General features: G+C 45.6%; 1 protein-coding gene across 1 annotated transcript; it reads right to left on the bottom strand.

Moving 5' to 3' along the window:
• Window positions 1-1,160: 1,160 nt before the first annotated feature.
• LOC147966172 (uncharacterized) lies at window positions 1,161-2,674 on the bottom strand. Its single transcript, XM_087527128.1, has 2 exons — window positions 1,289-2,674; window positions 1,161-1,199 (listed from the first exon to the last, which is right to left on the bottom strand). Exons 1-2 carry the CDS (start codon window positions 2,135-2,137, stop codon window positions 1,161-1,163), a joined length of 888 nt encoding a protein of 295 aa, XP_087383254.1. The 5' UTR covers window positions 2,138-2,674.
• Window positions 2,675-12,892: the final 10,218 nt, after the last annotated feature.

Here is a 12,892-nt window from a genome sequence, read left to right as displayed (position 1 = left end):
TTGTCCCTTTATAAAGAGGGTGAATATCAAGCGTCCTCCTCGTGGCCGTTTGGGACTTGCCTAAAATCTAGGAGTCCTAGGCACGGTTGGGTTACCCACGTCCGTATTAATAAGAATCCCGTAATAAGGGGAACCCGATCTTTGCTTTGACAAGACGTGTCAAGAAACCGCCTCGCGTTATGTGCGGGACTGGTTAAGGAAAAACGGTTCGAATAATTACTGGGCCATGGCATGATGTCATGTTGCCAAAACATGTCAGCGGATTGGATTTGTGGAAATATTATTCTCTCTACGGTGGTATGTGAAACTTATTTTACAGGGTCGGACACTATCCTTGTATTCAAACTCTTCTGTGGTGTATTCGGAGGAGGAACCCGCCTTGCAATGCCGAAGACAACACTGCGCGCCGGACTCATCGTCATTGATGCCTGGTTCAGGGGCTACTGAGGGAGTCCTGGATTAGGGGGTCTCCGAACAGCCGGACTATATCCTTTGGCCGGACTGTTGGACTATGAAGATACAAGATTGAAGACTTTGTCCCGTGTCCGGATGGGACTCTATTTGGCGTGGAAGGCAAGCTAGGTACGGATATGTATATCTCCTCCTTTGTAACTGACCTTGTGTAACCCTAGCCCTCTCCGGTGTCTATATAAATCGAAGAGTTTTAGTCCGTAGGACAACATACAATCATACCATAGGCTAGCTTCTAGGGTTTAGCCTCTCCGATCTCGTGGTAGATCAACTCTTGTACTACTCATATTATCAAGAATAATCAAGCAGGACATAGGGTTTTACCTCCATCAAGAGGGCCCGAACCTGTGTAAAACATCGTGTCCCCTGCCTCCTGTTACCATCCGCCTTAGACACACAGTTCGGGACCCCCTACTCGAGATCCGCCGGTTTTGACACCGATAGATGGTATCATGTAATGGAAGGTAGAAGAAAAGAAATCATAAGGACACATGTCATCGAGAGGATTAGATAGACATGCTACATCACACTCTTGTATGACGATGGGCAAATGAATTTCTGGTTCTTCAAGTTCATGTACAGGAGCTTCTTTTACTACTTCAGGAGTGGTATACATTGGGTCTTCAACATGATCGCTTGGTTGCTCCAACTCTAGATCATCTTGTTCCTTGTCTTCTTGTAAGTCTTCTTCATGTTGAGGTATCTCTTCCTCTGGATCTTCTATGGTGCTACTACCAGCAACACCTAATTGAGTCTGAAGTGTCCCCATCTGTGAATATTCACTAAGATGATCTAGTAGGGGTGCTGAGATCACTACCTCGCTGTCTTTCTGAGCAATGTTCTCCTCATCACCATCACTGCTATGTTTCAACAGTGACACTGATGACTTCCACCAGTCATGCAGCTCAGCAACACGTGGGATCTTCTCAGGATATTGAATTATCAACTCTTCTAAATTTGACTCAACCTCTTGTATCTCTCTCCTTGGAATGTCTCTGACTTTCTTAGTTGTATGTGCAGGAGTTGGAATCACATCTTCACTATTCTTCTCTGAGATACTCTCTTTAACTATGATAGAGGTAACCACTGGTGGAGCTAATGATTTCTTCTTGACAAATAGTCCAGATACAGTTGTAACATAAGTGTGGGCAATTGGTGACACGACTAAATTCCACCAGTCACATAGCTGACTAACACAAGTGAATTTCTCCATATCTTGTTGTCTCAACTTAGCGTCAATCAGAGTAGGTTCCTCATAAACCTCTTCTTGCAACTTTGACTCATTCTGAACAGTTTCATTGCCATGAGGTATTGGATCTGCTACTGTGGTATCCATCTGATCAACAATTGGTGCATCATCTTGGAAAATATCGTAATCATCATCAAGGATAATTGAAGTAAGATCAATGTTTCTATATGGAGGCTCTAATTCAGTTCTGAAATGTTGTTTTTCCCAGAATGAAACATGTTGGTTTTGAATATTAGGGACCATGGATGATTTGTGTTCACTTATGGAACACACAGCTTCTGATTGCACACAGCTTGCAACCTTCAGATTTGAACTAGGCCCTTCATAACTCCATTGCCTTTGGTGGAAGGCAATGCTCTCAATGAGAATAATTGCACCCTCAACGGTCTTGTTCATGATTGTTCCACCAGCTGACATATCAATAAGATCTCTTGAAGCGTGTGTCAGCCCTCTATAGGATATCTGTAACACTAACCAATCCTTTTGCCCATGATTAGGACATTTTCTAAGCAAATACTTATATCTCTCCCAAGCTGCATACAAGCTCTCACTTCCATCTTGCGCAAAGTTAAGGATCTGGTCATGAATTGCAGCTTGCTTGTAAAGTGGAAAATATCTATGCAAGAAAGCTTGTGAAATATCACCCGAAGTGTATGCTCTTGATGGCAAAGAATAGTACCAGTCCTTAGCAGCATCTCTGAGAGAGAATGTGAACAACAAACACTTAATAGCATCTTGGGAAACGCCATGGTACTAGACTGTATTGGCATACTCCAGGACATTACAAATGTACTCATGAGGGTCTTCATTGGGTAATCCTCTAAACTGATTTTGCAAGACGAAAGTAATAAGCCCAGGCCTCAACTCAAAATTTTCAGCCTCAATAGATGGCCACATTGGCCCTGTCATCGTGGCCAAACTACTTGGTAACCAATGATCACGTACTAAAGCCATATGTTCAAGTGCAACTGTCAATCAGCCTACAAATAGTAAGATATCCTACACACACTCACAAACATCAAACACTGGTAAGATATCCTCTATGATCTCGTGGTAGATCAACTCTTGTACTACTCATATTATCAAGAATAATCAAGCAGGACGTATGGTCTTATCTCCATCAAGAGGGCCCGAACCTGGGTAAAACATCGTGTCCCCTGCCTCTTGTTACCATCGATCCTAGACGCATAGTTCGGGACCCCCTACCCGAGATCCGCCAGTTTTGACACCGACATTGGTGCTTTCATTGAGAGTTCCGGTGTGTGTTCGGCAAAAGGTTGATGGCTCACCCGCAGCTCAACTGCGACTTCGACATCTTCGTCACCAGCTCGACTGGTCACCTTGGTTCGACCAAGGACTGCGCCCTACCTCCGATCGTCATGTGTGGATGAGGTCCTTTATAAACATCAACTCTGATCTCTATCAAGATCATGGAGGAATCATCCAGGGAGCCCGGGGGCTCAACGTCAACATTGCCCTCGGGCGGCCGTGCTGTTTTTCTGGACAACAAACTTGTGTCCGCCGCCACCGCCTCCTCAAGTGTCATTTTAATGACTGCTTCGGTGGAATTGTGCGGAATTAAGTCTACTACAACCGTCGAGTTCCCATGGAGGAATCTCTGGCAATCCACGATATACCGGAGCCCTGTCAAATCTGGACAGGAATCTAGACGAGTTTAGGGCGTGGTGTCCAGCTCCTAGCTCAGACGTCCTTCGGAAGATCCAACCGTTGATCGGCTGCAGAATTCCTATATCCACCACCTCTCAAAATTTCAGCTTGATCCGACCGTCCAAACTCCGGGAACCTTCCGGTTAGTGCATCACTTTTCGGATCTGTTTTCTGCGTGAGAACGAATCCGACCCAAACTCATCTTTTTTATGAACGGGATTTCAGACATCCTTTTTGAAGGAAGTTTTGTGTTGGGTATTGTGTTTTGTTCCCAAACACATCCTGCTAATTTTGAAGTTTTTTTTCAATGAGACCTTCACCATCGCGCTGGTGTCAAACCAGCCCGATAACGTTGCTCTACGGCTGCCGACCTGCGCTAGACACGTCGTCACTTTGTTGAGCCGAGCTCAACTTCTTCGAATCATCATCTCGGCAAGCCGAACAAGAGTCTGGCATCACGAAGGATAAATCATCACCAACATCGCTGCCCCACGGATTACACGGAGCGGGCATACTGGCATCGCCGCACGGTCACTTCATCAAGCCGGCGTCAACCACGTCACGACATGCATCGGCAGGGCCGTACTATCGCTTCTTCAAGCTGGTGTCCATCACGCCGACCTACTTCAACTCATCGGCTGACACTGAGGCTTCGACATCTCGGCTGGACCGGGGGCTTCGCCATCCCTTCATCAACCTACTCCGAAGACTTCGGCGTCACTAGCCGACCAGCTCCGTCGCGTTAGCTAGACCGAGGGCTTTGCCTCGGCGAGCCAACCTTTGCCAGCATCGCCATACCATCGCTTTATCGCCCATCAGGCAATGGGTGTGCGGATCGAGTCCCAATTTTCGGAATCACCTTTCTTCGGATTGCTACAACAAATAAACCAGGTGCTATTAATCCTAGTATTTTTTGTTTGTTCGGGTTCATTTTTCCCAAGGAATCATTACTCTGGTTTGTTCATCATATGTACACAGGTCTATCAAATGATGGCCGCATTAACGAGGTCGAATGGTGGTTTGGTCAGTTTCCGTACATGGTCCGGCGAACGCCACATCCGGAACTCGGACCGACCTGTGAATTCAGGCTTTGCCATGCCTTTACCGCATCACGCCGACGCCCTGCATCGACATTGACTTCGGTGCCAGGCCATATTTATTTTATTACTCACTTTGCATAAATTATTAATTATGCAACGATTTTTTATTATTATTATTATCATTACTATTATCTCCAGTCTGCACTATTTTTTGTGCACAGGAAAATGATCTGGGTTGGGCAGTATCGACAACTCGGCATACTGACATACCACATCACCTCGGTTGGACAGGGGAATTCGTCAACACTTCATTACCCCATGCCGGGGACTTCGGTATCACTCTGCCGGCCTGCATTGGTCGTGCTATGTCACCACTTCGGCGTGACGAGCTCTTTTCTCCGCCACCTCGGGACGGGCTTGGGGGATGGAACCTTGTCCCGCATCAAGCTCGGACCACGTCGTCAATACCGAACACATTAACCAGCTAAGTTGCCTTCATGCCCCAAGTTTTAAATTTTTAACTTGTGTTCAGTTCGACCAAGCATTATACTTTTTTGGAAAAAGGTTGCTTGTAAAAAATTTCCTTGTCCAAACTTTGTTTGTGACGCACAGATTCAAATACCTCGTTTATTTGGGGGCTCCCTTTATGAAGCTTTTACTCTTGCATATGATTATACTTGTACGGCTTCGTTCCTTGTTCGTGAATTACGCCACAATATGCACCACATTGACTTAAGCGATTTGCAAGCTAGGTTACCTGGCTCCTGTGCTTACCCCTACGTTCCCGATTGTTCGGCTAGGGAGTAAAGGGAGCACCTCTGCAATTGTCACGACCGGGTCCTCCGAGCTCTGACCTCAGACTGGGTGAAGCCGAAAGCTAGCACTCTTATTGTTTTCAATCATGGTCGGCACACAATGGAACTCATGAGTACAAAAAATCTATTGCACAAGTCTCATATTAATAATGAGCACCGAAGAAAGGTATCGGTGGGGGTACTATTTTCTTCGAAGATGCTTCTTACACTTCGTCTGAAATATAGCATAAGTTCCCTGAGCGTGCTTTGTCTGTTACAGCCTTATGGCCCGGTTGCCTGGTTATCGGAAACACTGTCAATATTCTCGACAGGTGGAGTACATAGCACTTTTCGGTCCTTGACCGAAGAGGGAGAAGCCGACGGTCGGTTAAGACGCGTTTAAAGTTTGGATGAACAAAGATATGATATTAGTGCTTCGGTACATACAATCATTATACATAAAATTCTTTTACCCAAGTCACTTGGGGGCTCTTAAATTTATATGAGCCATTTTATAATAAATGTTCTTCTTCTTAGTTGTTGCAAAGTTTTTATTATTATTATTATTCATCACTCCTTTTTTCGACACGAGTGTGTGGTCACTAGCCGGGGAGCCTAATTTCTCTCTCAAAGCCGCTAGAGTTTAGTTTGATAAACTGGCCTAATGAGAAGTACTCCGCCTTCGGGATAGGAGGTTGAAGCCGTAGGCTGACCTGCTTGAAGTCTTGAGATAGGATGTGTCATGTTAAAGCACGGCATAAGCACTCTTTTTTTTCTAAGACCAATTTTCGGATTGGCACCAAACACTTGATCTTGTTCGGACGTCAAGTTTTTACTGACGTTTTTTTGTTTTCCAAGCTTATGACACTTTTAAACTATTTGTGTGTTTTCAGCACAAGTCTTACAGTGCAACGCCGCACACCTTTAGAGATTCGGCAAAAACATTCTCGGATATTGCTATATATGCATCGGTTTCGAATTGTGTCTTCGGTCAATAGTTGGGTTGCCCGGCTCCTGCACTTGCTTCCTACGTTCCGCTTTGTTCGGCTAGGCGTGCAAAGGGAGAACCACTGTGATTGTGCTTCCAGCTTACATGGTTAAGCACCTCAGTGGAGAAAGCCGAAAAGTGACTGTCACAATAAGCGTAAACTGGTCAGTGATCCGATGACTGTGTTAAATGACGGGCCATTCATAACAATGGCCGAAGTGTTTACGGCTTGACCTCGACTGTCGCCGAACACTACCGGGGGCTATTAACTGGCCTCCCAAACTAAATCCTCGATATTTTGCTCTTACATTGGAGCTGAGGTTTCATGATCATGCTTAGCATGACAACCCAAAGAAAGGAACCGATAGCGGGACTATTTTCTTTGGAAGACATTTCTTATTCTAAACAGTAATATAACATATCTCTCAGCGTACCTTTGTTTATAAAACCGTATGGCCAAATTGCCTTGTTTGTCGTAAATCTTTGCCCTCATAAAGGCTTTATAAAGTAGGACAAACACTCCTCGGCTACTGGCCGAGGAGGTGGAAGCCTATGGTCGGTCAACAAAGTTTTGTACAATGTGGATCCGAGCATTAATGATGTAAAGTACTTGGATACATAGAGTCATTACACATAATTTGTGATTTTACTATGGATATCGATCCTTAATTCGGCCACCCGTGCCCGCATTAAGGCTCGGGGGCTACTGGGCTTCAAGCTTATTATTTACAAATATTAAAGGGGTGCATCGATCCCCTGATCTGGTGTTGCCACCCGACCAGTGTCTTGGGGGCTACTACATTGCCTGTGCAATGCAGAAAATTTTATGTGCAATATAGTTTCCGAGGAGATTTTGATCCTCAGGTTGGTCGGCCGCACCCAACCTGAGTCTCGAGGACTGAGCACGCCGCTTTTTGTGTCCCGAAGTATTCTGCCGAGCTAGGACTTGATCCTCAGGCCGATTTTTCAAATCAACCTGAGTATCAGCGGCTACTGGGATCAGCGGTCTTATGTCATCCTTCAGGTACATCTCGGGTTTTAGACCGATACACACCTTGAGGGCTACTGGCTGTATATCTCGGCAGAGAATAAATTGCACCAATAAAAATATTGACAAAAAATCAGCCCATAGTCGGGGTGGTGCACCACCTCGGAAGCAGTCCGGCATAAAGCTCGGGCGCTAGTGGCTGGCTCCATAGAGGGCATTTCCGGCATTAAGCTCGGCTAAACTCCTTCAAATTTTTTGAACCAAGGTGATTTATGACAGTCCGGCGTTGGAGCTTGGACATAGTCCGGCGTTGGAGCTCGGATACAGTTCGGCATTGGAGCTCGGACGCAAGAGGACACTGCCTCCCGGGAACAACTTCAAAACCCGAGGTGTGGCATAAAAATAACAAGGCATTGATAAAGGCTGGAAACTTAAAGGGGCTCCTCGGATACCCGGCGTATAAACTCGTCGAATGCATTTCGGCGATCCTCAAGATCGAAGATGAGAAGATTAGTTGAACCAGTTTTCAAGACCGACAGCCAAAGATGAAGAACAGTTCGGAAGAATCGAGGAGCGTCCCTAACTTGAAGACCGGTTCAGGGGGCTACTGACGGTGTCCTGGACTAGGGGGTACTCATCACATCATCTCCCGATCAGTTGGATTGGGCCGAGGACCCCCATGGCCGCATACTCATGGGCCAGTTCGGACAACTGCCGCATACAAGGAAGATTCCACAAGACTTGGCAATCAAGACAAGGACTCCTCCCCACCGGCGCATTCGGCTAGGACTCTTGTTATCCTAGGCCTCTGGTGCATTATATATATGGAGGCCATTCTAGTCGATAGACAATATACAACAATCATACCATAGGCTAGCTTCTAGGGTTTAGCCTCTATGATCTCATGGTAGATCAACTCTTGTACTACTCATATTATCAAGAATAATCAAGAAGGACGTAGGGTCTTACCTCCATCAAGAGGGCCCGAACCTGGGTAAAACATCGTGTCCCCTGCCTCCTGTTACCATCGATCCTAGACGCACAGTTCGGGACCCCCTACCCGAGATCCGCCGGTTTTGACACCGACAACCCTAATAAGCCGAAGCAAAAAAAGTAAAAAGGTAAAAGAAACACAGAAATAAATTTGACTGGAAATTTAAACAAAAATTATACAAAGGCTAGTCTATAGCTTCACACAATAGCTCGATGCTAGTCCTCGGCAACGACGCCAAAATGATCGAATGTAAGTACAGTAGGGTATTTCGCCCAAATCTGCAAGTGTCGTGTTCCCCACAGGGACTAGGCGACGGCAACTATGCTCGACTAAATCTAGGTAACACAATTTTACGAGATGATTGCAGAAAATAAAACCTAAACTAACAAGGTTGTAGGACAGAACATAAATGTATCACATGACAGACACACACATATGTATATATATCACAGGTACTTGAGACAACATAAAAGTCACATGTACTGGAGCTATCACAGGAACTTACAAACTGAAATTTTCTACAACACGCAGTACACAGGCTATATATATGACATAGAGACACCACTGAATCACAGAAGTTTCAGAAATTATAAACTAAATATTGAACAGTTATACACTTCTCAAGAACACTGAAAGCACATTCAACACAAAGATCACAGGTGATCTGAATTATTAAAGTAAACTAACTGACATACAGACACAAATAATACTAATTAAGAACAGAATATAGTTGATCTAGCATCCACTAATAACTCACAGAAATTACACACACACACATAGAAATAGAGAGATGAAGAGAAAGAAAGAGAGTAGCAATAGTTTTGTTGGGCCGAAGAGAAGCGGCACTAGGAGGAGCAGCTAGCAGCATTGGTTTCACAGAAGAAGAAGTGGCAGCAACAAGTTAAGGTTCAGAGCAGCAGCTAGGTGAGGAGAAGAGGAAGAAGAACAGCAGCAGGAGTTGCGAGAGAGAGGAGCAGCAGGGGCGCATAGGAAGAAGGAGCAGCAGCAGGTTGGCAATGGGGAAGAAGAGCAGCAGCAGAGGTAAGGGATAAGTAGCAGCAGCAGGCAAGGAGAGTCGTGCGGGGCACCAGACAGCCGCGACCCCTAGTCTGGTAAGGAGCACGAGGTGGAGATGGTGGTGTGTGGCTCTGGATGGTGATGGAGGAAGTGGTAGATGGAGATGGTTGATGTGGTGGGAGGTGCTGGTGATGGAGGATGATGTGATGGCATTGTGGTGTGCGGTGGATGGATGGCTGGGAGGCACTGTGGCGCGCTGCCACACCGGCCTGGCCGCGGCGGCGGCCGGAGGTGGAGAAGGAGGCAGGGAGAGAGAAAGAGAGATGTCCAGGCCCGATTTGGGAATGGAGGCTGCTAGGGATTTTGATTTCCTCCGATCAGATCTGAACGTTTTCACTTTGGCCCTCCTTCTTCCTTCTTTTGTCACAAGTTGATCCCTCCACTTCTTAAGCTAGCCCCCCTTAAGCTAGTCCCTCTTTCTTCTCTTCTTGCCCTTGATCTTGTTCCTCAATTCTTTCTAGACAGAAACTTGTAGATTATAGTGCCTTGTCGCACTTTTCTACAAAAGAAACACAATGACTAGTAAATGATTCATTATATGATTTTCATGCAAATATTCAACTAAACTTAGCAAGAATAGATGGGCATAACTCAACGAATGGTATAATTCGATGCCAAAATTATGTATATGAAATGTGCTTATCATTAACCCAAGATGCACATCACGTGGCTTCAACTACCACTCCATTTTCTTGCATGACATGACATGGATATTGGATGTCCCACGTGTCGGTGAAAGGAGGAAGAACTCGACCAAATCTTCTCCACATTTAGATAGGTGGAGTAAGAAACACGGCAAGCCCTATGCCTACATCATACTACTAGGTACAAGCCCACCTCACGCAGTCACGCTATCACCATATTTCTCGGCCTCCGTGTGAGACCTAGCTCTAGTTGATCTAACTAGAACTAACTATTGGTTGGCTCTATGTGATGTGGCAACTTCATACTACTACGGATGCTGGCTATACTACTACGGCACTAACACTCCAAGAAGTGAGTCGAAAACCATTTATAAATTGAGATTATGACATGCATATGCAAATGTACCATTCATTACATACAACAAGTCATCAACACACAACGACAACGAGGATACATGTTGGATTATAGATTAGTTCCAACAAAACATTCTAGTAAATACTAAAGTTTTCATCACACAACAAATAACAAGCAATGAAATGAACTTCAGCTCAACCGCTCCTCGGTGTTGGAAACGCTTGCTTTGAACCAGAAGAATTTGTCTCGGAAGGGCTAGCTATTGTCAATCTCGAGACCAATGCAGGACTGATCATCTAGGCTGAAGCGGCCTATTTCATGACCCATATTGTGATAGCCACAGTAGGGAAGCATAGCAATGTCCGAGGTATATATACAATTGCTTCTCATAAATGGTAGTAATGTTGTGTCAACAGCAGCTGGATCGCCTTTCACCATGATTGGATAGTTTTGTCCAAGGAAGAGCGAATTTCCTCCAAGAGTATCAATACTAAACCAGGGAGAAGGTGTTGGCTATAGCACAGTAGTATCCATCCCGAATACCCTGCAACGGATGTTGGAATAGGTCCGGAGAGTGCGACCATGGGAGACAACACCAGCTTCCTTAGTCACATCAACGGTGCCCTGTATACAGACAAGAAGAGGTGATCCATTGGAATAAGTTGCCAGGCACCACTGAGTACTCCTATATTGGTCCTCATGCTCATGATCATCAGCATCGTCATCTCCCCCTTGGTTATAATTTTTTTCAAGTATAGGTGGTGGAATGTTCACAGGACCTTGGAAACACAAGAAGGCTAATTAGTAAAGGGAAACTAGCTTACCCGCATGCATTTGGATGAAACAATTATAATTACGGTGGAAGACAAACGTACCGAAAGTATCTGGATTCCATGCAAAAACAGTGTCACGAGTGGTGGGAGCAAACACAAGACCCTCATATTGAATTGCATCACAGTACTCATTCTTGTATAGAAAATGATTTTTGAGCAATATCCGTCTAGTCGAACTATGAAGGAAGGCAACAAGCTTGTAGAAGATAGCAACAACTACATAATCCATTAAATCCCAAGAGCGGCCAAGAACTTGACAAATTGCTATCTTCTATAGACGACAGTCACCAGGACCGTAGTTGAAAGTATGATCATAACTGGTGTGCTCAACCTCTGGGCAGTCTGAAATTTTTTGAAGTGGAACCCGGTGACGAGTGTACACATTCACAAGTTCCCACTCGCAATTGGACCCAATATAAACAACCCAATCTCCATTTGCGCCTGCCCAAGCCTTACCCTAAAGCGATGGCATCTTAACATCACATGTATCATTATCAGGCGGCACCAACTTGCACAAGGCAAGGCCTCCGTCGTCCGCGTGCCAGTGAGTAGGGTCACGGTGAAGAAGACAGGGGAGATCAAACCGCTCCTGGACCCTTGGGTTCGTTGTAATGATGTTATTAGTTGAGTCGAGAATGGTCTTGAACGAACCTGCCATGCTAGCTGAGGTGATGACGTCGCACCGATCAATGAGTTCCTCCACCACGTCATCATTCAGATCGGGGCAAGAATAACGGGGTCGTTTCCAGTCTGTTCCCTCCATGGAGAAGACGATCGAACAATGGCAGAAGGAAGGGTGTAGGCAAATGGAGGAGGGAGGAAGAGCGTGCGGTAGCAGTTCCAAATCAAGAGGGAAAGGCAAAGTGTCGGTGGACGGTTGCCATGGTACACGAAGAGGCGCCCCGGCCTACATAGATGTCCGGCCAGAAATTGTACAAAAGAACTCGCCGTCGTCTCACTGGTATGTGGGAACGAGACCACATGTCAATGAAGAGGCTAGTCGGGACCGGATGGTTGCCACAGAGGTCACACACTGACGACAAGGCCGTCCTGTCAGACCTAGCGCTCGCGCGAGATGGCTTCCGTCCCCCACACGAGCGAAGCCACTTGGCACCCCCAAGTGGTTAGTCCGCCACTCCGCTAGGCCAACTCCAGCGCGTGCAGCTCGGACACGCACTCGCTCAGCCCCGTTTCCCTCGACACCCCGGAGCTACCCAACCACGGCTACGTGTTTTGCGCACTGATGTCTACTACACAACCTTCTTGTAGACGTTGTTGGGCCTCCAAGTGCAGAGGTTTGTAGGACAGCAGCAAATTTCCCTCAAGTGGATGACCTAAGGTTTATAAATCCGTGGGAGGCGTAGGATGAAGATGGTCTCTCTCAAACAACCCTGCAATCAAATAACAAAGAGTCTCTTGTGTCCCCAACACACCCAATACAATGGTAAATTGTATTGGTGCACTAGTTCTGCGAAGAGATGGTGATACAAGTGCAATATGGATGGTAGATATAGGTTTTTTGTAATCTGAAAATATAAAAACAGCAAGGTAACTAATGATAAAAGTGAGCACAAACGGTATTGCAATGCTAGGAAACAAGGCCTAGGGTTCATACTTTCACTAGTGCAAGTTCTCTCAACAATAATAACATAATTGGATCATATAACTATCCCTGAACATGCAACAAAGAGTCATTCCAAAGTCACTAATAGCGGAGAACAAACGAAGAGATTATTGTAGGGTACAAAACCACCTCAAAGTTATTCTTTCTGATCGATCTATTCAAGAGTC

This window comes from Triticum urartu, chromosome 6A (genome assembly GCF_056163025.1).
Source record: "Triticum urartu cultivar PI428250 chromosome 6A, HENAU_Tu73, whole genome shotgun sequence".
NCBI classification, from domain to species: Eukaryota; Viridiplantae; Streptophyta; class Magnoliopsida; order Poales; family Poaceae; genus Triticum; species Triticum urartu.
Note: the sequence above shows the minus strand (reverse complement) of the source record. Positions and strands in the feature narration are given on the sequence as shown.

Coding starts and splice junctions, on each gene's coding strand:
- LOC147966172 (XM_087527128.1), bottom strand. CDS start 2,137: ATGTCAGCTGGTGGAACAATCATGAACAAGACCGTTGAGGGTGCAATT. Junction 1,200..1,288: donor TTGCTCAGAAAGACAGCGAG/GTAGTGATCTCA, acceptor TGCTGGTAGTAG/CACCATAGAAGATCCAGAGG.